This window comes from Brienomyrus brachyistius, chromosome 16 (genome assembly GCF_023856365.1).
Source record: "Brienomyrus brachyistius isolate T26 chromosome 16, BBRACH_0.4, whole genome shotgun sequence".
NCBI classification, from domain to species: Eukaryota; Metazoa; Chordata; class Actinopteri; order Osteoglossiformes; family Mormyridae; genus Brienomyrus; species Brienomyrus brachyistius.
The window spans coordinates 12692519-12717368 of NC_064548.1; the positions used below are offsets into that span (position 1 = coordinate 12692519).

At 47.2% G+C, this 24850-nt stretch overlaps 2 protein-coding genes across 5 annotated transcripts; both read left to right on the top strand.

Moving 5' to 3' along the window:
* The first annotated feature begins 4160 nt into the window (after positions 1-4160).
* On the top strand, positions 4161-6531 carry atp5mc3a (ATP synthase membrane subunit c locus 3a). Of its 4 annotated transcripts, none has more exons than XM_048979942.1 (5): positions 4161-4181; positions 4391-4486; positions 5251-5328; positions 5519-5709; positions 5949-6531. In XM_048979942.1, exons 2-5 carry the CDS (start codon positions 4448-4450, stop codon positions 6061-6063), a joined length of 423 nt encoding a protein of 140 aa, XP_048835899.1. In that variant the 5' UTR covers positions 4161-4181; positions 4391-4447; the 3' UTR covers positions 6064-6531. The 4 variants fall into 4 exon arrangements, with proteins under 4 accessions (XP_048835899.1, XP_048835898.1, XP_048835897.1 ...); XM_048979941.1 differs by having other exon boundaries at positions 4174-4196; XM_048979940.1 differs by having other exon boundaries at positions 4175-4222.
* Positions 6532-6905: 374 nt separating this feature from the next.
* Positions 6906-24681, top strand: atf2 (activating transcription factor 2). Its single transcript, XM_048979918.1, is given in 13 exon segments — positions 6906-7002; positions 8127-8196; positions 8279-8375; positions 8469-8587; positions 8731-8856; positions 11898-12076; positions 12349-12463; positions 13163-13249; positions 15751-15942; positions 17025-17231; positions 19990-20095; positions 22569-22690; positions 22692-24681. Coding segments are annotated over 12 exon segments (1497 nt in total). The 5' UTR covers positions 6906-7002; positions 8127-8148; the 3' UTR covers positions 22791-24681.
* The last annotated feature ends 169 nt before the right edge of the window (positions 24682-24850 follow it).

Here is a 24850-nt window from a genome sequence, read left to right on the forward strand (position 1 = left end):
GGGGTTTCTGGGATTTACACGCCGCCGCGGATGACAGGAGGCTCACAGCGAGGTGGCCGCGGGATCAGGAGTCCGGTGGCCATAGAGGGCGGGAGCGTAATCGGCAAACGGCCCCTCCCGCGTGCGGATGTGGTGCTCCACACTAACAGGAGCGTGCGCGGGATATAAGCGGAACGCTGGAACTGCCTGGGGGTGTGTGTTTTTCCCCTTGTCGCTCTGACACGCTAATTAAATCGATAAATTAAAGTGGGATTATCCGTCAGGTCGTGGCGTCGTAGGTGGGTGATGCCGCACTCCTGCTTTGATGGCGGACAGCTGCGATGGAGCCCGTTTTTTTGCCGCTGATGATGGCCAGGGAGCGGCTCGACCCCCCCCTAGCCCAGCTCCTGTGTGCCGGCCACGCCGGATCTATATTCGAATAAGGCGAGATTATCTGCAAGCCTCCACAGACTTCCTCTGCTGTCAGCCTGGTTCCGCGATGCACATCAGGCACTCCCCCGAAGAGCGGTAAACCCCTCCTCACCCCCCCAAACCCTTAACAAGTGTGGAACGATGGGCATGCTCCAGATTGGCGGTGCCCTGAGGCCTTTGACAGGACGTGTTGCAGGCACAAATTGTAATTCATAAAGGTTAAGGAGGTCAGTGCCTCTTATTGCCAGTCTGAATGCTTCCGATGCGAGCGAGCAGGAGGCTCAGCATGCAAATGGACAGCCGGTGATGGTGATGTGAGGCTTTTCCGATGGGGGCGGCTCTGAGCTCTGTGTGAGGAGGTGGGGGGGGAGGGGGGGTGATACAAACAGAGGTGAAGGCTGACGTTTCCACCATCTTCCAGAGCTGAATCGCAGCTCAGGGAGTTTTAGCACCACTTAGTAAATTGTCAAACAAGTTTGACTGTCCCGTAAAATTTCATCTCATAAATATATTCATCTGAAGATGAAGTCCAAAAATCACTGTTGACTGTGCATTAAAAAGTTGGAATGTCCCTCAGCAAGTTAAAAAAAAAATCCTTGTCACTAAATTAGATTAGACATTGACAATATTCTCATAAAACGGAAAAAAAAATCTAAATGTGATTTAAATTTGAAGTAACAATCATTCTGGTTACCCTCAATTATGGTATGTTAATGTAGAATAGAAAAAAAATCAATATATGTAAAGTGTTCTTTCAATAAATTTCATCAGACCATACCAGAAGGAATTTAAAGGATTTTAAATCTAGAGAAAAACGTAATGAACTTCAACAACATCTCGGCTAATCGAGAGTTGCAATGGCTCCCTCTGCTGGAGCAGGGGCAAGGAATCGGGCGCAACCTTGTTCGAATGTGCGCGTGCATTAGTGCGTAAAATAAATATAACTGACGCTATCACGTGATTCATAGCGTTGTACAGTTTAATATGATGGTGTCATTTTATGTACTGTTAATGTCTGTGAAGCATTGTTATGGAAGTGCAAACACATGCTATGCCTGACAGCCAGTAATCCCCAAAAGAAATAGAACTGAATTTCTGTCCATCCATCCATCCATCCATCCATCCATCCATCCATCTTCCATAAGCATTTATCCAGTGCAGGGTTGCAGGAACCCTGGAACCTTACCAAAGCAGCATGAGGCACAAGGCAGGGGATTACCCTCGATGTGATGCCAGTCCATCACAAGTCACACACACCTACACTTTTTTGGACTGCATGTACAAACTTGTGGTATAGAGGGGAAAGTCGCACATAGAGAGAACATGCAAAATCCACACAAAGCCAGGGGTAGGATTTCAACCCCCAGCCCTGGTGGTTTGAAGTCTCCATGCCCCCCACCATATGGTTCCATAACGTTTCATAAATGATGTCTATTACTCATAGAATTACATCCTATAAGTAAAAAGATGGGAATGAGATCACAAGGACAGTGTTTACCCGCATGAATACTATGCACTTTGCCTTTATTGTTAATAAAATGACTGATCAGATAACTGAGAATGTTAAACAAATAATAATAATCATAGGCAAATACTGGCAGTTTACTGGATAGCACTGTGACCTCACATGATACTGGTGGTTCACTGGATAGCACTGTGACCTCACACGAAACTGGTAGTTCACTGGGTACCACTATGACCTCACACGATACTGGTTGTTCACTGGATAGCATTGCGATTTCACACGATACTGGTGGTCACTTGGTAGCACTCTGACCTCACGCGATACTGGTAGTTCACTGGGTAGCACTGTGACCTCACACGATACTGGTGATTCACTGGGTAGCACAATGACCTCACATGCTCCCCAGATGTGGGTTTGAATCCCAGCACCAACTCTCTATGTGTGGACTTTGCATGTTTGAGTAGATTTCATCCAGTAACTCCAATTTCCTCCCAAAGTCAAGGCACATGCTATTGAAACATATGAATCAGTGTGTCTAAATGGCCCTTAGAGACTGCCCAGTGGCGGCCTGGAATTCCATCCAAGCTGCCTGCATCCTGGCAAAGGCTCCCTGTTCTCTGTGACCCTGTACTGGGTAAGTGGTTATGGAAGATGAATAGATGTATAATAGGACTATTTGTAATATAATAGTATATTTGGATCGTGTTGCAGGTGTGCTGCTTGTATACTTGCAAAGAATAAAATGTGTTGTTAAAATCACATATTGTCAGTCATTCTGCAGGCATGTGGCTGTGTTTTGGTTAAGGGTTGTTTTGGCACTATGAGGGAAAGGAGCTCTCAATAAAATCTTTCTCCATTAGTCCTGATTATGTAATTTTTCGTGAATAAATGAGTAAAAACACTGCCTGAAATTGGAAAGGCCATTACTCAGGCTTTCCAGCGCACCTGCACGGGACACACCTGTGGAACCAGTGGGGATTCTTCAATTACAGGAGCCATTCGGCAGACAGGCATTTCTCACCATGCTCATTACCTAAGCCTGGCTGGGCAGACTGGTGGAAAGGTATTCATCAAGGTTATATATTCCTCTCTCCACAGTCAAGCAGAGGCATGGCCTCAGGACCCTCCCACTGGAAGGGAAATGTTAAATGCTCAGTTCAACAGGTACAGCGGAAACATGGAGAGCACTGGGGGAGTTACTATCCCACCTCAGAAATAATAATTTTCAGCCCTGAAATAAAAGTGTCTTTAATTTTAAAAATGTTTTTTTATTACCCAATAACTTTCAAAGAAAACAAATTGCCAGAAATGGGGCAGTGATAAATTAATGTCATTTACTTTTAAAACGATTCTCTTTATACATCTAGTAATCACTTTATATTACCCAGTACCTCGGTGCCACACACTTCCAGGGTTTGGGTTAGAATTCTGTCACCATTGTGTGTGTGTGTGTGTGTGTGTGTATGTATGTGTGAGTCAGGTATTTATTCCACGGTGGGGACCAAATGCCTCCAGAACATGATAAAAACGTGTTATATTGACATTGTGGGGACCATTTTTTTTTCCAGTCCCCACAAGGGGAAATTCAATTCTATAAAAGTCAGTGACTGTAATCAAAAAATTAAAAATGCCAAAAGACTTTTATTTTGTTTGGGTACTTATGGAGAAGGTTAGGGCTGGGTAGCGGTAAGGTTGTCATTGTTGGGATTAGGGTTTTTCCCATAGTTGCCCATAGTGCATGACTGTGTTTGTCCTGCAATGGGTAGGCAACCCATCTGCTGTGTTTCCATGCTATATACCCTACACTATCTGGGATAGGGTCCATGCCCTCATTATGACCTTGTTCAGGATTTGAGGTTGAACAACATCTGCAACTCTTCAGAGCATGTGATTTGCTGGATTTTTACTGTCATTTTGAGACATATTAAGTCATTGAAATCACAGTACTAGTAGGACCAAAGCAATGTCGTTTATAATGCCAAAATCTGAAGAAATCTCGCAACGTGATAATCATTTCAATGTCATTATATTAGATGAATGTAGGCTACTGTTATAAACTTGTACAAATAAAACCTCTGATTAACGTTTAATATACGTATTTTAAGCAACAGCAAAATGGTCGTACTAAGTATTAATAATGAATTTCCGTTCGCTTTTAATTCGCCTTTAATACATACAATGTCATCGTGGTTTTTCAATAAAGTTGCAGTGAAATGACCTCCAATATCATAACGCGTTCATCCGGGTTTCCGGGTTAAATATACGCATGCGCACTGTCTCCACAGTCATTCGACCTCTGTAGCCGGTAAGTGAAGGAGAGGTAGCTAGGGGTTTGGGGATACGGGCGTAAGCAATCCTGCTTCATCGCTTTAAAAAACCGCTTATAAATGTACTAGTAATTCGTCACATCTGTTCTTTAGATACTTCTGCAAGGGTGGTGACTGTTTTAATGCTGGATTTTGTTGAATTTCTTAAGAGACTTTGACATTGACCTTAACTGTCTTTTCTTACCAGAAGCAGACCCGAGTTGACGTCTCACCGGACCGAACTTGTTCATAAATCCCCCCCAAAATGTACGCCTGTGCAAAGTTCGTCTCCACGCCTGCTCTGGTGAGTTTTCGCCATCTGCAAAGCGTAGGTTTTGCAGAGGAAATGCACTCAGTTAATGCAGCTACTCCACCGTGGGCCTGTTGAACTTGGTTTAGCAGCGGACTCGCAGCTCCGCTATGCTACGCGCTTTTGAATGGAGGCTGCTGCCTCCGTTCTTGTACGTCGCTATTTCGCCCATTGTAACAATTCTTGTCATTGGCAGCTTTGAGTATTATGTTAAGAACGTGAAACTTACTCGCATATAAGTACTTGGGCAGTTCTGTCGCTCCAAGGTCACAACGTTTCTGGGTATTGAATTGAGTTAGCGGGCAGCAAAGCGGCTCAGGCCCCCCTGCTTTTTCCACATCCATTTTGTGAGCTCCATATTGGCTCCGCTGGAAAAAGATCGCGATTTCGGCCTGTGCAATGTCAGGGATATCCAGTAATGCCCTCTAAACCAAGAACTGGCATATATTGTATGAAATGTAAGTTCTTTTAAATGAAACTTAATCCCTAAGCCTCATTATAAGATATTAACGACTGTTTGTAATTAAGCCTTTTCATTAATAGTAATCATTTGAACAGCAAACCTGCGATTCATTTGCCTGCAATACACAGCTCATCTGTTAGTAGTAATCCTCTTTGAATTTTAAACATGGCTGCTTATGTGGGGCATGAATGAGATCGCATATGTCAATATTGCCTTTAACTGACTGCCATTCTACTGTAAATGGATGCTTCAGCTCAGCTTTCAGAATGGACCATTATTGCCGTTCTGGTTACAGGTCCGCGCTGGCTCCCGGGCACTCTACCGGCCCCTTTCTGCGTCTGTGGTGTCACGGCCAGAGGTCAGAACGGGAGAGGTGAGTGACTGGGATACTCCATTTTCCTCTGCTAAATGTACAAAGGGCATGAGTCTAGTAAGGCTTATTTTTCCTTGTTAATTTATGGCTGAAGTTGACACATTAAATTAGCTCCTTGATTTATGAAATGGCTTGAGTGTTGCGAGGTTATTCATTTCACCACTTGCCGCTTGTGATGTTAAAATTCCAGGCCAGTGTGGCTCCCCTGCCTCAGAGCCCCTTCTCCCAGGTAGCGCTTAGAGGCTTCCAGACCAGCGCTGTTAGCAGGGACATTGACACAGCCGCCAAGTTCATCGGTGCTGGTGCCGCCACAGTCGGAGTGGCTGGGTCCGGTGCCGGAATCGGAACGGTGTTCGGCAGCCTCATCATTGGATATGCCAGGTAAATGCATGGTTTGTAGGGGTTTCCTGATCGAGACCCACAAGGTCCTGACAGTCATGTTCTGGGAGCAACAAGCTGCTATGTTGCATAGTTTAAGTCCCTTCCAGCACATGGTTGTACAGGATTATTAGCTTGAAACACAGGGGGAAGAATGCTTGGTTTTGTCAGTGGGGGTGGGGGGTAATTCTGAAAGTGGACATCACTCTTGTTCGGAAGCTAACTTGCCTCCTTTTCTGTAGGAACCCTTCTCTGAAGCAGCAGCTCTTCTCCTACGCCATCCTTGGATTTGCCCTGTCTGAAGCCATGGGACTCTTCTGTTTGATGGTTGCTTTCTTAATCCTGTTTGCCATGTAAAAGTGTATATGGTAACGGTCCCAGACTGCATATGTAGGAAACTACATTTTACAGTGGCTACCAAGAATGTTCTGTGTTGGTATAAAGAAAATGTACCTTTTCCAAGTCTTGATCATTGTCAACAAATAACACAGATTGTAAAAAAAAAAATGTACCCAAATACAAAATTAAACCCATATTTGACTATTTAAGAAGCACCTGTATGGTTTGTAATGTGAAGATCATTTCTTACAGATCTGCTTCAGAACTGAATTGAGCTTTCAGATGCTTCAGCAATAGTCTATCAAATTGTGGCTTACTTTTGGGGAAGACTCAGTATGTTGGGAAGCATTTCACATGTACTTGGACTCGACGTTTTATCTGTTTGAGTCATGGCATTATGTCAGTAAGCAGAAATTACGTTAGGGTTACTGAGTGCAATATTTTGCTTTTGTGAACCATGAATAAAGGTAGATGTCCATAAACTAATGGTGCTAAACAATCTTCTGTATCTGGATGTTTGTGAGCTTGCACTACACACTTGGTAGAAGCGGTAGAAATTGAATTCCTTCTGTCGTGAGATATGATAGATTAGCCGTATAAAATAAGCCATATACCAAGTATACTTCTATTCCAAAACTTGGTTATAATATGAGTATTCCAAATGAGCAAATAGAGCGTAATTTCTGAATGAATTATACCAGCGCGAATGCGATCTTTCGTAACTCAGTCGGTAATTTGAAGTAGTTGTAATCCATAGATTTTACAGCGTTTGTAGACGTATAACTGACATTGAATGGGAGGCCTGCCTCCGATCGAATGGCCGGAGCTTCAACCCCCGTGTTACGTAACACGCAGACGTTTCCGGAAGTCGGTGCCGTCTGAGCGAGAGGCAGACCAGTTCTCGCGAGATGTGACGGCAGTCGTGGGATTTGGCCCGCAGAAAGGTTTAGCCAGGGGGTAAGTCTGTAAATAGTCCGTATAAATTGACAGCTGCGAGCAAAGAAATTTAACGCTCGGCATGCTACCTTCTGGGAAAACTTCAGAGCAAACCAATTCATTCAGAAACGGTTATAAATTCACGTAGTAGTAATCATAGTAATATGGCGACGGTGATGGTAGCTGCAGCTGTAGCTAGCTATCTGGCTACCCATCCGAGAAAAGAGAAGGGGTGGTAGCTGTCTGCTAGTAGCGGGCTCGGTCGCGCTGTGATGGAGTGTGTAAACAAAAGTATGCTGCAGAGGGGATTAGATTGAGTCGTGCACCTTTTGCATCTTGCACTAGAATGAATAATTAGTTGAAGGACAAAGGCGAATAACGACGCTTGTAGGTTTTATCCGTTGAAACCACGCTGCACTAACTTGTTGTTTACGTGCAGATCAAACTAGTGCTGGATGTTTAACGGCAGCGGTTCTTTAGCTTTGAAATGTCGTGCTGGCAAGCCTGTCGTTAAACTGTAAAAAAAAAAACACAACCACCAAGAGGAGGCAAGTTTGTCTTGTGGAAATAGCTAGATATCCTGGAGACGTAAGCATTGTTTACTGTAACATATTTACTCAGGAGATAAACTGGATGTGTTTAAACATACCTTGACATAATTATATGTAACATTTGAATAAACTTAAAGTCGTGCCTCTTTTGTTGATTTTTAGAAAGACTTCACGCTTGCGTGTGCTATCTTACCTTTTTCCTTGCGACGGTCAGCCTTATATACCTATATAAAGGTTGCCAGTTTAATGTGCATTATGCTGTTTAAAATGTTCATGACGTTCCATCTGAAATTATAAAAGTAGTTGAAGGATATTGTTAAAAATAAAGCGTATGGCCTCTTTCCTTTGTATAATGTAGCAGTCTGACATTGTTGTTGTTTTGCTTCCCTTATCGGTTCACGTTAGTTTTTTTTTGTACCTGTGGATACAGTGCAGTTTATATAGTATTTGCTGTACTATGTGTAGTAACTCAGCAGAATGTTGCAAGTTTCTGGTAACATTGTAACTACTGTGCTTGTCATTTATTTTTAATGACACACCCTGTGCATTTTCTGATATTTTGACATATGCCTTTCTCGATTTCATTTAACGAAGGGTATAAAAGGATCGTCTGAATATGAGTGATGACAAACCATTTGTATGCACTGCTCCTGGATGTGGTCAGGTATGTGTCACAGTTCAGTACTGCCCAGTTGCCTTTGTCCTAGAAGTTTTGTCTGAACAAATATCCCATCGCATCTGTGCAGCGTTTCACCAATGAAGACCACTTGGCCGTCCATAAACACAAACATGAGATGACACTGAAGTTCGGTCCAGCGCGAAATGACAGTGTCATCGTAGCTGGTGAGTCCCAAAGCGGCGTGGAATTCCGGCGAGGGTGGCCAGGACGTGTTACGGACGTTACGTGAAGCGCCTCGTGTGTGCGTGTTGTTTCAGACCAAACACCGACGCCCACCCGCTTTTTGAAAAACTGTGAAGAAGTGGGACTCTTTAACGAACTCGCCAGTCCGTTCGAGCATGACTTCAAAAAGGCGACAGAAGACGATATTAAAAAGGTGACTTTCCAATTAGAATTTCTATGCAGTATTCTATGCACTATATAACAATTTGTTATATAGATATTACAATGCTGTAATAGACTGTAGCCAGAGGGGGTGCTCGTTACTTATACCGAGTCTTTATTTTTTCCATACTTCAGCTACCCTTGGATCTGTCACCACTTACAACACCTGTTGTGAGAAACAAAACTGAGGAGCCATCATCTGTGCAGGCACATCGTGACAGCCCTTTGCCCCACCCAGAGTCCACTACCAGTGATGACAAGGTAGGATTGTCTTTTTTTTTCCCCCAATTTGAAACCCACTCATGGAGCTAGTATACTTGTACATACCACTGCCTCCTTCTGTACCTCAGCCAATCACATTGTTTCACTGCTTCATATTAAGCATTGACACTGTGCGATTGGCTGAGATACAGCCAATCATGCTAAGAGCTGCTTTTCTGCTCAGCTGGCTTGTCTCTCTTCATCTCCTTGGTACCTTTCAATGCTACAGTTCCATATTATACTCAGTAATCGGTGCAGTGTGTGGCTCAGTGGCTTGCGATCCTCTTTGGCAAACGGCAGATCACTGGTTCGAATCTCTCTGGCCCTTGAGCAAGGCCCTTAACCCCAGCTGCTCCGTTAACTTTCTCATTTGTGCGTTGCTTGGATTAAAAATTTTTGCAAAATAAATAAAATGTAGACAAATAAACAAGTAATGTCTATCTGTTCATCATCCAACTTCTTACCTAACTGAGGGTTGCAGGAGTGTGGAGCTTATCTAGGCAGTGTATCCTGTCATGGGGGGGTACCCTGGTTATAATGCTAGTCCGTTGCACGCAAATCAGCACACACACAAAGCGGCGGGCGCAGGATTTGGAAACCCAGCCCTGGATGTGTGAGCTGACAGCTCTCTCCACTGTGTGGCTCAGCTCAATAATATGATGACTCCAATTTTTTGTTGTGTACAGTCAGCACAAGAGACAGTAGGTGGCAGGTACAATAGGTGTCCCACAATTCACAGAAATATTATGGGAAGTATTAAGTATCCTGTTTCTTTGCTCTGTCTTCCACTCCGTCCCCAGGATACGGACTTCTGACTTATGGACAACTCATACCTACAAACAAACTGCCATGAAGCATATTATATAAAGAAAATTCATCTTCTCTTACACGCTCCTACAATAATTAGGTTACTACAAGAAAAGCTTGACATGTGCCTTTGGGTTCAGTTTGACTCCTGTGTAGGTGTGAGAGTTAAATGAAATGGTTTTTAATAACTAAAACATGCACTAACTTTGTGACGCTTGGGAAAACATTGCACGGCGTCAGTGGTTTGTCCACTCGATACCGTACAATACAGTACCATATGTAGTTAATTGTTACTGTATAATAATTATATAATTTTTCTGAATTATCTACTAATTTGATACAAGGACAGACTTGAGCAACGGATGTCTTTCATAACCTGGGAACTTGTATTTTATTTTTTCTGGTTCATTGTGTCTTTTTTTTTTTATACAGAATTATTTTTGTTGTTGTTTGTTGTTGTTGTTTTAAATCTGAGTACCCCTCCCCCCCACATGACCCCTGACCACATGGGATGGTGGTTCAAATGCTGCCAGCATTAGGTGTGTGTGTGTGTGTGTGTGTGTGTGTGTGTGTGTGTGTGTGTGTGTGTGTGTGTGTGTGTGTGTGTGTTTCCTCCCGCAGTCCAACGACATGCTTATAGACTTGTAGGCTAGCTGACATCTGTAAGTCGCCCACAGAGTGTGATTTGTATGTGTGTGTGATGTGCTATTATGTGCCCTGTGATGGACTGGTGTCCCATTCAGGGCGTAGCCCTCCTTCCTCCCCCACCCTCACATGACCCCTGACCACTAAAAGCCTGTGGAAGATGGGTGTTACTCTGGTGTCTGATGTATTGACATTTTATATAAGCAGTATTTTTACAGTTTCTTGAGAAGCTACGGCCTGAGGCAAGAAGTTCATTAGCTAGTTAGATTTTACGTTTTAAGCTGCAGGTTTATTTCATTATTCCAGACACTAAACGAGCACCAGTGAGACATGCAGAGACTCCGTCGAGGTTCACGTGTAATTAGATTAATGTGTAGCTGACGAGAGGCCCGAGCGGAAGGAGAGATTTAAAAAAAAAAACTGGAGATTCAGTGATTTCCCTTGTGGCATCATTACATTAAGGGTTTATTATTAACAGAAACCGTACAAGAAACAGAAAGTAAGTATCAGCCGGCCTTTTGATAATAATGAAAGAAGCAGGAGGTTGTTTATAAAACAAGAGGGATTATAGATAATCCTGAAAAAAATGCATTTTAAAGTAGTTATATGCTGGAAGCTTAAGCTTACATGTCAAAATAAAATGCTGTTCTGTTTAATCAAACACCTTGTATGCTGATTGTGTAGCCATGTGGCTGCAGATAAGAGAAGGTCGTCTGACTGAGAGTCTTAGTCTGACTCTCCTCAGGCACGTATTGGATTTTCTAAAGTCAGTTCCCACTTTCTACGGCTGAAAACTTGCCCCACCTCGCGCATAGACAGATATATCATGAACGTGTAGGTGTTTGTGCCCCCCTACACCACAGTGTGCCTGAAAAAGGGCCAGCAGTCCGTTGAATAAAACAGAATTCCCTCTCATCCATCTTTAATAACTGCCCATCCAGTACTGGGTGACATTGAGCCTAGAAGTCATCCCAGGATGCGCTCAGACACAAGGCAGGAGACCCGACTGGGCTGCAGGATCTGTCCTGCGATGGAGCTGCCTTTTCTGATGAGTTTATTCAGGCATTTAGCATCACCTGAACTTATATGCCTCAACTTCTGTGGGGGGAACTAAAAATGATTGGTTCAGAGAGATAATACCAATCACATTATAGAAGAGGTGCGTCCAAGCCACTAGGGGAGGCGGGACCAAGACACACGATTGGTTGGTCCCGATGCCTCTTGTTTCTTGGATCCACCACCTTTACAATTTGATTGTTTCAGAGAGATAATCATTTTTTAAACATTTTTTTGTAATTAAAATTCTCATGATCACTTATTTTGCCAGGTAAAACACCAGGGTATTCGCTCGTGAATGTTTTCTTTGCTGGCTGAACTCTTTATAAAATACAGAAGGCGTGCTGATGTAGTACATTGTGTTTAGTTCTGTTTATGAATCCATACTGCAGGGTTCGTTAATAAGTTTTGATTACACACCGCAGCGGAAGTATTCTGCCCCCTGTTGGTAAGAGCTGGAAGAAGCAGGAGGCAGAGGCCAGATGGTAAAGTCTACTGTCATCTATTTTATTTTTTTTATTCCATGCTTTTAGGAGGTTTCCTTACAGTCGGCTCCTCAGCCCACATCCACAATACTCCGTCCAGCATCCCTCCAAGTTCCCAGTGTCCTCCTGGCAAGCTCTGACGCGGGCGTGGTGATACAGCAGGCCCTTCCATCCCCAACATCCAGCTCTGTAATCACACAAGTTCCGTCCTCTAACCGACCCGTAGTGTAAGCTGATGGACAAATGTGTTTTTCTCCCCTTTCTGTGTCGTGTCACATTTTCTCTCTTTAGTAGTAAATATTAATTTGAAAAATGAATAGTAGGGTTCTTCTTCAATTTCCCTTCTGTTTAGTCTTTTTTTCATAGATATCTAATACTCTACAGCATTTCATTTTGGATGTAGCACATAGTAAAAATAACAGTTACAGGAGCTGTAATTATACTGATGATCTGATGGTGTTTGGGATACTCCATGTCCTGTGACTTTTTCCCCTTCCAGCCCAGTGTCTGGCACATTCCCAGTGCTCCTGCAGCTTCCCAATGGACAGACAATGCCAGTTGCCATCCCAGCATCCATTGCAAACCCAAGCGTGCATATTCCCACTGCCATCCCGGTAAGTCTGGGAAACTCCTCCATCCGACAGATAACTATCTTAGTAAGTATGAGCCTTGCTTTTGATAGGCGGGGGCATACAGTGCGTTAGGAACTGGTTCAAGGTTTTTTAGCCTCCCGTCCCACAGGGGTCAGTGTTCATTCAAGGGGTGGTGATAAGCTTGCATTCATCTGTCATCTCCTTGGGGCCGAGCCTGTAGTCTGTTCTTTTACAGAAAGCTTGGAGTTTGTGTACAAGCTTCCTATGAATATTGCAGTAAAAAAATTGCCCATATTTTGAATGTGATGAGTGTGAGCTTTCAATAGGCACTTGAGTCCTCCAGCCTGCAGGGGGCATCCTATCAAAATTAGGCAGTTGAGCCTGCCTCGGGCACACATTCTTCCCATAGCCGCCCCCCACCAACGCCTCTGGCAGGAGATGTTACAAGTGGCCGGGTTCAAGTGCTTCCCTATGGCCCTCTCGGCCCATATGCTCTCTGCGTTGGCAGGCGGGCGTGTTCATTAGTGAGCATGGCGCCTCTCCGTGTGGCGTTCCCCCCCCCCGCCCCCCCCCCCAACAAAATAACAGAACGCATCCAGCCTAATGAGGCTGGGATACCAGGCAGCGTTCACTGAGGGGAGGGGGTGGGGGGGCGGCCGTCTCGCTGGCTGTAAGAGTAATTTGCCATGTGCTGCTGTCTCACCGTGTCTTTGCTGTCAGCTTGTCAGACCTGTCACCGTAGTGCCTAACGTCCCAGGGATCCCGGGGCCCTCCTCCCCACAGCCCGTCCAATCAGAAGCTAAAATGGTAATTCACTTCTTCCCCCCTCCGTCTTTGTGTCTGTCTTGCGCTGTACTTTTTCCTCACATACCTCAAAAGCCTGTTTTTTTTTTCTTTTTTTGTCTAATTCGTTCTTTCATAAAATTGCTCGCTCTCTATAGAAAGCATTATATTGTGAAACCAGGGTCTTTTGCAGGTGTAAATGTATGTGATCTTTGTTTTTCATGTTTTGTAAGGTCACCATATAAAAAGACAGCATTCTAACTGATCCTGGTACAGCGAAAATAGCCAGACTGAGATCTGTTTGTTTTGAGGCTGGCGATCCGGGGTTTGCAGTGAGGTGCAGTGTAGCTGTTCAGTGCAGTTTCCCGCTTGGCCAGCAGAGGGAACAACATGAGGTCATGCTAAACATTCTCTTTGCCAGACGCATTAATCTGTATGTGCATAGCCTAGCCAGTGCTAATCCTGAACATAACAGTTTGTAGCTCACGCTCCCAGCCAGGAAGACATTTTAATTAATGGACTTGTTTACTATCGCTTCTGTAATGTGAGCGTACCGAGCATGTCACCAGTATGGTGCGCCATATGCACGATTAACCGGCAGGAACCCTGCAAGGGTTTCCCACAAGGAAGCGAGTCGCACCAGCCGCCCGACTTCCTGTAAGGATTACGTTCGTTTTACGGTCGTGGCACATAGTGAAACTCATCAGCTGCTCTACTGGCTGGAATTTAGGTGTATGAAGGAGCTCCTTCAGTCTGCCTGTCCTGTTCTCCGCAAGATGGATGACAGCAAGACAGACAGGGGCTATCCTAGGGTTTTTAAAAAAATTTTTATTCGGGGGGGATTAAGTGGGGCCGTAATTAATACAGTGGGGCCAGCCTTGTTGTTAGCCAATGATGCGTTTTGAATCTGTGAGTGAAAGGGGAGGGATCACTCCAGAGGCCAATCAGCTTTCAGCTGGGACCAGTGCCCCTCTGGCCCCACCCCTGGTGGGGGACCAGACACAAGACGGAGCTCTGCAGACACTGAAGCTCTGCGTAATTGATATGAATCGCTGTGGCGATTGGTTGCTAATTACTTCATCCTCCATTAGACCCGGAAGGCAGTTGATCGCCGTCACTAGGTCACCACTGAGCTGGTCTCCGGCCCCTTTTCCTCCCTGGTTGCTCCAGGTAGCGAGTGATGCTGTTAGCTGTCTGTACCCACACAGAACTGCCGTTCCCCTGCCTCGCCCACCGTGGTTTTCACGGTGGCCGGGTATGACGTGCCATTTCTCCGGGAGCTTACGGCTCTCCGATCGCAGGACGTGAACAGGGATTCGTGTTTACCAGAGAGCCGCAGCGCCCCCCCTCTGTTGCCGGAAAGTTTTCAGAAAAGCCTGGTGTCCCGTCTGCCATGGCCCAAGTTGGATGGCTGCCATTCAATTCTGCTCCCCCGATTTGCATACGCACCCGGCAGCTCTCCTAATGGATCCGTGGCAAGGGCGGCACCGGGCCCCCCCCCGGCCTCTGGCGGCCTGCCCCGCCCCCATCCCCCCCTCCTGGGGCACCGGGGTGCCGCTTTACAAGGACTGATGATGCTGCAAAGTCCACCATAATGATAATTAACTCGCTGAATTCAGACGATTATGCTGTTAATTAGTTGCAAAATAAAGATAAGTAATGCCGCGGCAGATGGTGTAACGGCGCCCATGAGGAGGAGGGTTAAAACGCGGAGGAGGTCTCCGTGGCAGATATGAAATATGCATCTGACAGCTTTTCGGCGTCCTTCCTCGAGCTGTTCTCGGGGAAAAACAGCAGCGTTTTAGCCGGGAAGCGGCCGTCGGCCGGTGCCACACCCATAGGGGGGGAGCGCTCCCGGGCCGCCGCCGATCGAGCGTGGCCTCTCTGACCTCCGCTGTCCTCTATGGCCCCCCCCCCTCGGCTGGGAACGCCCAGGACCCCTGCTTCCATGGGCCTGTGTTATCTCAGCTTGAAGTCTGTTTCTTACTGTGGGGGGTCACTCTCCTGGCTCGTCTTGAAACTGAGTGGTTCTTTCTCCATTTACATGGACCGGTTGCCCTCGATAAACGTTTCGGGGATGGCGAGGTTGTACGCGGCTCGTGTTATTTTGTAATTTCTTACGTTTTATCTGCTGATGATTAGACCATCTCAGGCAGATTAGTGAGCTGGTGGTGTGTCCATGGTCAGCATGGCGCCCCCCTTAGGCATAGACACATGAGTGCAGGAAAGATGTCGCTTGGGCCCTTACAGGATGGCCGATATACGTGTGACATGATGCTGGGGGGTGGGTAGATGCTGGAGGTCCCTCGAGGGGGAGGGAAATTAGCCATGAAGGCAGCGCTACGCAGGAAGCGTCTGTCTGCCTGTCAGACGTCCTTCCCCCCTGATGGGAATGAGATGTCACTTCCAACGACGAGGACAAGCATATGAAACTTTAGCCGTGCGCCAGGCTGTCCCTTGGGCCACAAGGGGGCGCTGTGCCAAGAGTAGTATCCCAAACTTGCTTTTGACCTCTCTGCCTGCAGAGACTGAAGGCGGCACTGACGCAGCAGCACCCTCAGGTAACCAATGGAGACGCGGGCGACGTCCCCAACAGCGCGGCCGCAGAGGCCCCTGCCCCCCTGCCTGCCCCCGCACCCCCCCCGGCTCCAGCCAAACCAGAGGAGCCCTGCCCACAGTCGCTGCAGCAGCCTGCCACCTCCACTACAGAGACACCTGTGAGTGTCTGTCTATCTGTGTCTGTGTCTGTGCCTGTCTCTGTCTCTCTGTCCCTGTCTCTGTCTGTGCCTGTCTCTGTCTGTGCCTGTCTCTGTCTCTCTGTCTCTGTCTGTGCCTGTCTCTGTCTGTGCCTGTCTCTGTCTGTGCCTGTCTCTGTCTCTGTCTGTGCCTGTCTCTGTCTGTGCCTGTCTCTGTCTGTGCCTGTCTCTGTTTCTTTGTCTGTCTGTGCCTGTCTCTTTCTCTCTCTGTCTGTGCCTGTCTCTGTCTGTCTCTCTGTCTGTCAGTGTCTTTGTCAGAGAGTATCAGTTTCTAATGTGAATGTCATATTGAAGCCTAGCAGAACCATTTTAGTGTCTTACACGCAGTGTATACGTGTATACGAGGTTCATAAGTGTATGAATTATATTTTATGACTCACTGCATCACAGCAGCTGTGTGTGAGATAGGGGCTGTGTGTCACAGCAGTTTCTAGTAAAAATATGATATATTACAGCCCAGTAGAGCAAATAGTCTTACCATAAATGTGTATACAGGGTTTGTAAATATAAATTATATTTTATAATTCGCTGCATCAAAGCAAGGGCTGTAAACAGCAGCTGTGTCTGTGTAGGTTATGTATATATTATGTTGTGTGGAACCATTTTTTCGGTCCCCACAAGGGGAAGCACAGTTGTGTAAAGATCTGTGAATGCAATCAAAAAACTAATAAAGCCAAAAGTCTCATATTTTGTTTGGTTACTTATGATTAAGGTAGGGCTGGGTAGGGGTTAAGGTCGTCATGTTGGGATTAGAGTTTTCCCTATAGGAATGAATGGAGAGTCTCTGCAAAGACGTATTTACAAATCTGTGTGTGTGTGTGTGTGTGTGTGTGTGTGTGTGTGTGTGTCTGTGTGAGAGAGAGAGAGAGAGGTTCTGTACCAGTTAGCGGTTTATAGTCGTAGTAGTGTCGTACACACCCTCTGTATCTGTATACAACAGTGGTGTGTAACACAGTGAGGTGCGTAAACAGCAGCTGTGTGTGTGTATTAGTGACGCGGCATAGTACCCAGTGACCACCCAGGGCCTGTGTTTGGTATGGCAGGCCTCGCCGGCGCCCCCTGCCCAGCACACTCCCAGCACGGGCGGCCGGCGGCGCAGGGCCACCAGCGAGGACCCAGACGAGAAGAGGCGCAAGTTCCTGGAGCGCAACCGGGCCGCAGCGTCGCGCTGCCGACAGAAGAGGAAGGTGTGGGTGCAGTCGTTGGAGAAAAAGGCGGAAGACCTGAGCTCCATGAACGTGCAGCTGCAGGTAGGCGGATGGGGCGGCCTGCTGGGACGGGACAGGATGGGGACTCTGCTCCCCGCTGGCGCCCCCTAATGAAGTCGTCTGGGGCGACCGAGTGGTGGGGGGTGGATTGGGAACATGCCGTCGCCTCGCTGTCAATGAAGACGTCTCTCCAGATGTCAAAAGCGCGCAACTGCACAGCTCCTCCTCCTCGGTAATTTATGGGGGGGGGGGGGGGAGAGGACTCCCCCCCCCCCCCCCCCCCCAGCAAAGTCTCCCTGGGAAACGTGTCTGTTTGAACCTTCATTTTGAAGAAAGCAATTAGGATCTAATGCTGACAAGTTCGAAACAGTTCACATGTCTGTTGTCTCCGCTGATAACCGTGGACGGGGGGGGGGGGGGGGGGGACGTCGCCACCGATGCCGCCGCATCCCAGACAGCTTAATGAGATGTGCTGTTTATTTGCGTGCTGTCTCCTTTGTCCATTAAACCTGTGGGAGACGCTAATGAGTGGGTGGGGGAGCCATATCATTGTTTTCAGAAATTCAGAAAGAATTAAGCGGTAAAGAGAGCAGAGTCCCTCCCCCACGGACACGGCTGGCGCTGGTGGGTAAGGAGGTGAGTAGATGGAAGTGCTGGGGTCAGGATGGTGCAGGAGGTAGGAGTACGGGAGGGAAGGAGCGATGGAGTGGTCGTGGGGCAAGGCAGTCAGGTGCAGGTGTCCGCGGGCCAGAGCAGATCACCACTGCGTGATACCTAACCGGCTTTTTAACCAGCCGTGGTCGCTATCAGCCTTGGGGAGGGGGCTTCTGGGGGTCTCTTTAAAGGGTGTCTTCTCCGGACCCTAACATATAACTCACCCACACCTGAGAGCATGAGCCGTGAGCCTGGGGGGGGCGTTGTGATGTGGTGTTGCATCACGCTTCCCTCAGGTCCTTAGGATAAGCTCCAGCGAGACTCCCGCATATCACAGGTTACCACCCCTCACACTTCTCGGCCACACTGAGCCTGTCATGCCCACTTGGGGGGTGTGGGATGGGGGGGGGGGGCACCGGCACAGGGAGGATGCAGCCTGCAAGTTAGCAGCACACGCGGGGCTGCGGAAGCCCGGGTGCGCCAAGCTGAGCGGCTGAGCAGATGGATGTGGGTGAATTGGCCGCCCTTTCAGCCGATAGACAGAGCCCCTGGAAGGAGAGGGGAGACATTCCTGTGCTAGAGGTGTTAGTGCCCCCTGTGGGTAGTTACGACAGGGCCGTAAATCTGTGGGGACGGCTCACCTCTGGTAGGTGTGGACCATGCAGCCCGTGAATGCTTACCTGGAATGGCGTTATCGAGGAGCAGGCCACACCCCCTCATACATAGTCCATTGCTGTGTTATGTACCAAAATCACCCCCATACAAAATGAAGTCACCCTGTGCCTGTGCCCCCCCCCCTTACAGAATGAAGTCACCCTGTGCCTGTGCCCCCCCCTTAAAGAATGAAGTCACCCTGTGCCTGTGCCCCCCCCTTACAGAATGAAGTCACCCTGTGCCTGTGCCCCCCCCTTAAAGAATGAAGTCACCCTGTGCCTGTGCCCCCCCCCCTTACAGAATGAAGTCACCCTGTGCCTGTGCCCCCCCCTTAAAGAATGAAGTCACCCTGTGCCTGTGCCCCCCCCTTAAAGAATGAAGTCACCCTGTGCCTGTGCCCCCCCCTTACAGAATGAAGTCACCCTGTGCCTGTGCCCCCCCCTTAAAGAATGAAGTCACCCTGTGCCTGTGCCCCCCCCTTACAGAATGAAGTCACCCTGTGCCTGTGCCCCCCCCTTAAAGAATGAAGTCACCCTGTGCCTGTGCCCCCCCCTTACAGAATGAAGTCACCCTGTGCCTGTGCCCCCCCCTTAAAGAATGAAGTCACCCTGTGCCTGTGCCCCCCCCTTAAAGAATGAAGTCACCCTGTGCCTGTGCCCCCCCCTTAAAGAATGAAGTCACCCTGTGCCTGTGCCCCCCCCTTACAGAATGAAGTCACCCTGTGCCTGTGCCCCCCCTTTAAAGAATGAAGTCACCCTGTGCCTGTGCCCCCCCCTTAAAGAATGAAGTCACCCTGTGCCTGTGCCCCCCCCTTACAGAATGAAGTCACCCTGTGCCTGTGCCCCCCCCTTAAAGAATGAAGTCACCCTGTGCCTGTGCCCCCCCCTTAAAGAATGAAGTCACCCTGTGCCTGTGCCCCCCCCTTACAGAATGAAGTCACCTTGTGTCTGTGCCCCCCCACCTTTTCAGAATGAAGTCACCCTGTGCCTGTGCCCCCCCCTTAAAGAATGAAGTCACCCTGTGCCTGTGCCCCCCCCTTACAGAATGAAGTCACCCTGTGCCTGTGTCCCCCCCCTTACAGAATGAAGTCACCCTGTGCCTGTGTCCCCCCCCTTACAGAATGAAGTCACCCTGTGCCTGTGTCCCCCCCCTTACAGAATGAAGTCACCCCGTGCCTGTGTCCCCCCTCCCTTAAAGAATGAAGTCACCCTGTGCCTGTGTCCCCCCCCCCGCCCTTTCAGAATGAAGTCACCCCGTGCCTGTGTCCCCCCTCCCTTAAAGAATGAAGTCACCCTGTGCCTGTGTCCCCCCCCCGCCCTTTCAGAATGAAGTCACCCCGTGCCTGTGTCCCCCCTCCCTTAAAGAATGAAGTCACCCTGTGCCTGTGTCCCCCCCCCCCGCCCTTTCAGAATGAAGTCACCCCGTGCCTGTGTCCCCCCTCCCTTAAAGAATGAAGTCACCCTGTGCCTGTGTCCCCCCCCCGCCCTTTCAGAATGAAGTCACCCTGCTGAGGAATGAGGTTGCACAGCTGAAGCAGCTTCTCCTGGCCCATAAAGACTGCCCCGTGACAGCCATGCAGAAGAAGTCCGCCTATCACAGTGAGTAATGTCCCGTGGAGGGCGGCATCTGAAATATTAGTGGGGGGGGCTTCTCACTCAACTTCTCCCTTCGGTCTGCTTCCACTGCAAGCTTGCTGCCGCCGTTAATTAACAGCTATGATGAACTCTCTGGCTTTAACTCCCTGTAAACGACACGGTATAATGCGTATGTGCCGTTGCCCTACCCTGGAATATCCCCCCCCCACCACGCCTCGAGATCCGGTCATGTTTGGCCCATGATCCTTTGAAACATTGCTGCCCGTCCTCTGTTCCCGTGTGCCACCTGATGAAGAGAACGGTACGTGGCACGGTGCCATCTGCCCTCTCCAACGTAATTTGACTATGTTTTGCGAGACTCGCGGATATGGAGACGGTCTCTGCCATATGCAGCCACTTCGTTTCAATTTGCCTCTGTCAGTGGAGCCGGATGGGGGCGGCTCCTGCCCGGTGCCACTAACAGGTCTTCAGGTGCCTGCTGTAAAATTTTAATGGCTGCCAGGTTTAAACAGGCCCTGTAAGCACTTTTATAAGAATGGGCAATACTTTCTAATTCCCTTTATCTCGGGGACATGTGCAGGCCTTCTTCCATAAAGCGCACTGAATATTGATTTTCTTTTTTTTGGTCAGTACAGCGCTTTGCGTTACGCGAGTCCACGCCCCGGCTGATTGGCCGGTTTTTGCCAGACAGGGCCCTCCATCTCACAGCAGACTTTCCGCTCTCTGCGGTCTGCAGGCTCTCAGCGTTTCTCGCCTGACTGGACGATAATTGCTCCTAAAATATGACATGATGGCTGGCCGCTTGTCAAAGCCCCGGTGTGCTGCCTCTGTCCTGCTGTCTGTCTCTCTCTTTCCGTCTCTCCATCTCTCTTGCTCATTATCTCCGTCTTTCTTGTGCTGTCTTGCTCTGCCTTGTTCCGTCTATCCCCGTCTTTCTCCGTCTGTCTCTCTTTCTTCTGCTGTCTGTATCTGCTATGGTCTTTCTGTCTCTGTCTTTCTTACTCTCCTTGTCTCCCTCGTTCTGTCTTTCTGAGTAGCACTGGTCTGTTGGAAAGCCCCTCGGATGGGCCATTCGGAAAACAGGCTTCAAAGAGCCATCGTCAGCATGTCAGATATATTTTAAAAATGCATGTTTGGATACGGAGCACCCCGTACTTTAAAATGAGATTCCTCCAAACCACTGTGTTTATCTTTCCACATGTCGGTACTAAGAGCCAGCAAAGGCGTCCAGCCAGCAAGGGCCCCCCTCCCTCTGGGGGCCCCGGGCTCCACTGGCGCTGTCTGCTAGCATACTTAACCACCCAGCTGAGGCTCAGGCATGGCAGGTGGAAGGAAATTACCCAGCCTTCCCTGCAAACAAGCCAGGCTTCGCATTTGCTTGGCAGACTGAGTCCTCCATCTGTTTGTAGAGAAACACGCTTGAAAATTCGTTTAAGAGAAATAAATAAATAAACAAACAAACAAACAAACAATGTAGTATCGCTGCCTTGGGAACTTGCAGAATCGTGGGAGATAAGGCAGGAACTCCAGCAACAGCATCCGGATCCTAAACCTGTCGCCATTAGGGTGCATTATGCGCTACTCACTGTGGGACTTCGCCAGGGGAGTGAGCAGGAGGGGGATCCGGTCGGATTTATGCCGAGATCCGGCTCGCTTCTGGGGTCGGCAGCAGAACCGTTTAAGGCGTGTTGACATGCATTTGTCCCTGGCACGAGATGCTGGGAGCTGCCGCTCATGGAGAGACTATCAAACAAATGTTTCTCTCAGCCCAAATAAAATAACACCACGTATCTCTGGTTCTGAAATATCAAACTTAATCATTAATTAGCCAATGCCATTTGAAGTGACTTCTTGTCATTAGTGGTATTAATTATTGCGGTGGTCTGCATTCTTTTATGAGTCTATGTTATTGAGAGATTTTTTTTTTCCCCCCATCAAGATCCAATTAATTCAATGCAACTGCCTAACAGCTGGTGGTATTTCGACTCCAAGTCTTGCGTATTCTCCAGCGTGAGCATCATTAAAATCAGGTGCTGTAATCATCTGTCGCAGCAGTAGTTGGCAAGCTAGCAGAAATACTAATGAAATCAGAATGAGGTGTTCTCGAACACCGTCGGCAGCCAAGAAACCCAGCGCGGCCTCACCGCTTTGGCTTAGATCGCAGCTTTAATTAAGCAGAGCGAAATGCTGGCTATATTTAAAAAGAGTGAGAATTAAAATAACAGTAAATGGCTGCCTGCACTGCGTCGGATCTGCAGAACTGAGGTTCAGCACGTGTGGGGTCCGCTGGAGATGGTCCGCATAGTTGGGACGGTGGCAGGCTCGGCCAGGATGGGGTTGACCACATCGTGGTTATGTTAGAATATTGGCTTGTGCCTGTCGTGCATGTAGTTTGGTTTCCCACCAGTGCCTAAACAGCGCCGCCCTGGTGGTACCTCCCTCCTTTTTTGCCCCACCATCCCCCAACCCCCCCCAGACGCTGAGAAGGAGGACAGCTGTGAAGACATGTCAGTGCCGAGCAGCCCCCAGTCGGAGGTCATCCAGCACAGCTCAGTCAGCACCTCGAACGGGGTTGGCTCCTCCTCCCTGACCCTGGCTACGCCGGGCCCCCGCCCCCGCAGCGGACCACAGCACAGAGGAAGCCCAGTCACAGCTGGGGGTGGAACTTCCCCCCCAAACGCAGTCCTCAGGAAGCTGATTGAACAGGCTTGAAGAGTTATGGCGTGCTTGGCAGGCAGGAGGGATCTCGTTTCTCCTCCATTTTGGGGAACGCTGAAATGCTGAATTCCTGTCTTACTTTTGTTTTTTGTTTTTTTTTTGCTTTTTTTGTTGTTTTTTTACTGGTAAACATTATATTTCTGTTCTTTAACACCAAATGCATCTCACCTGAAGTGATAAGAGATGCTGCAATGGCACTTTCTTGGTGGATTGAAAATCAAACTGATTGTATTTTTTGCTCTCCTCCTCGGTCAACATTTACTGTATTTATTTGACTGAATATTTCCATCTTCTGGTTTGGAAATTTTCAAATGCTGTAAGGCGTCCCGTTTCAAGTCGAAATGGATTGAACAGTGCGTAGTTAACGAGACATTCCTACCAAAGTGTGTCGTGTGGCTCAGTTCAAAATGTCTCTATCCGTCGCTCTCTTAACGCACTATCTGGAATGAGAATGACGTGGGAGGATTTTCTTTTTTTTTTTGTTGTTATTTTTATGCTGTTTCTATTTTGCACATGTGAAGAAAATAGGGGTCGTGCTCCAGAGTGTCTGACTGCTCACCTGTTATGCATCTGCAGTTTTTAGGAGTAGAGTTGAATACGTGTCTTGCTGCGGTCTGGGCTGAGTCTGATGTTGTGTTGTGTATAGGACTGATCCAGCTTCTCCTTTCCGGAGCACTGTTGCCGAAACGTCAGGAAACGCCTCCGTCGATGAAGTAGTTTTAAGAAGGGACTTTGGTTAGAAACGTGTGCTGAACAGCAAACGCTTTGACTTACATTCCATATGTAGTTGGGTTGTTACAGATGCAGCGATTGTAGTTTACAGTACTTATTTCCCCGTCATCCGAACATCTCCTCAATGGCTTCTTAACTAAACGTGCCATTAATGTTTATTACTGGATTGCTAAGGTTTCTGTTTGTTGTATGGGTTACAAAAACCACCATTACTGTGTTCCTGATGTTAGGGTGTTCAGTACATTGAATTTTAATTTAATTTTAATTTTTATTTATTATTTTTTTTAAAAAAACACTTTGCAGAAAAGAGTCTGTCCAGGGCTGTCGTACATATCTTAGGTATTAAAGATAATGAAGATATTTTCCTCTTATTTACTTAATTGGTTTGTCAATGCAAAAAATTACCTTTTAGGAAACATTGTAAATGGCATCTTGACTGATACAGCATATGTAAACTTTCCTATATGTCCGTTGTTTTTAAAGGATAGTTTTAATGCAGTAGTAGAGTTCATGTAATAATCTTTTTATTAATGAAAAAAGAACATGAAGAAACCTTGAAGTAAGGCTTTGACAGCCCCAAACGTGAGCGTTTGCCACAATTGTATATCTTTAACAACATGGAGATGTGAATAGGACCACGTGCTGCTCAGCTAATGTAAGAAAACAAAAAAAAAAACACATATACCAGTTCCAAGGAAATAGTCAACTGTATGTAACGAGTCATGGCATCAATTCTTCGTATCATTTGCCTTTTCTCTTAAAGCATAATGGCTTTACTACTGTGTAGTTTTATAAGACAATTCTGCGTCATGTCACATTCAGTATCCTCTATTGAAATTTCATTCTTGTTTAACAGGTGATTTGTACTGTCGATATTTTTGTGTTATTTGCATGAGTAAATTCTCTGAGAGAATTAATCGAATATTTAAACAGTGTCTCGGTTAAATAAGTACCATTGGACATGGTGTGTCACCTTAGGTTCTGGCCAGTGGATCGTAGGTTCATGACTGGCCCCGTAAAATGTTTTTTCATTGTTTAATTGCATTAAAAGGGTGTGATACTATTGTGTTGGTGGAAGTTATGTATAAAGTACCTTAAATTAATAAATTGTTGTAATAAATCTTTTAGTATCTCTTCAAGCGTTTTAATCTCTAATTCTTCTGTCTATCAGTTTGTTTTTCACATTTTTTTTTTTATCTAGGTCTGTCCCTTGTCATTTTCGTTTATATAGCTGCCAAAAAAACAGGACAAGCGCTTCCTGCTTACATTTCCTTTGTTCAATTGCTATAATTTTTCATTTTTGTTTTC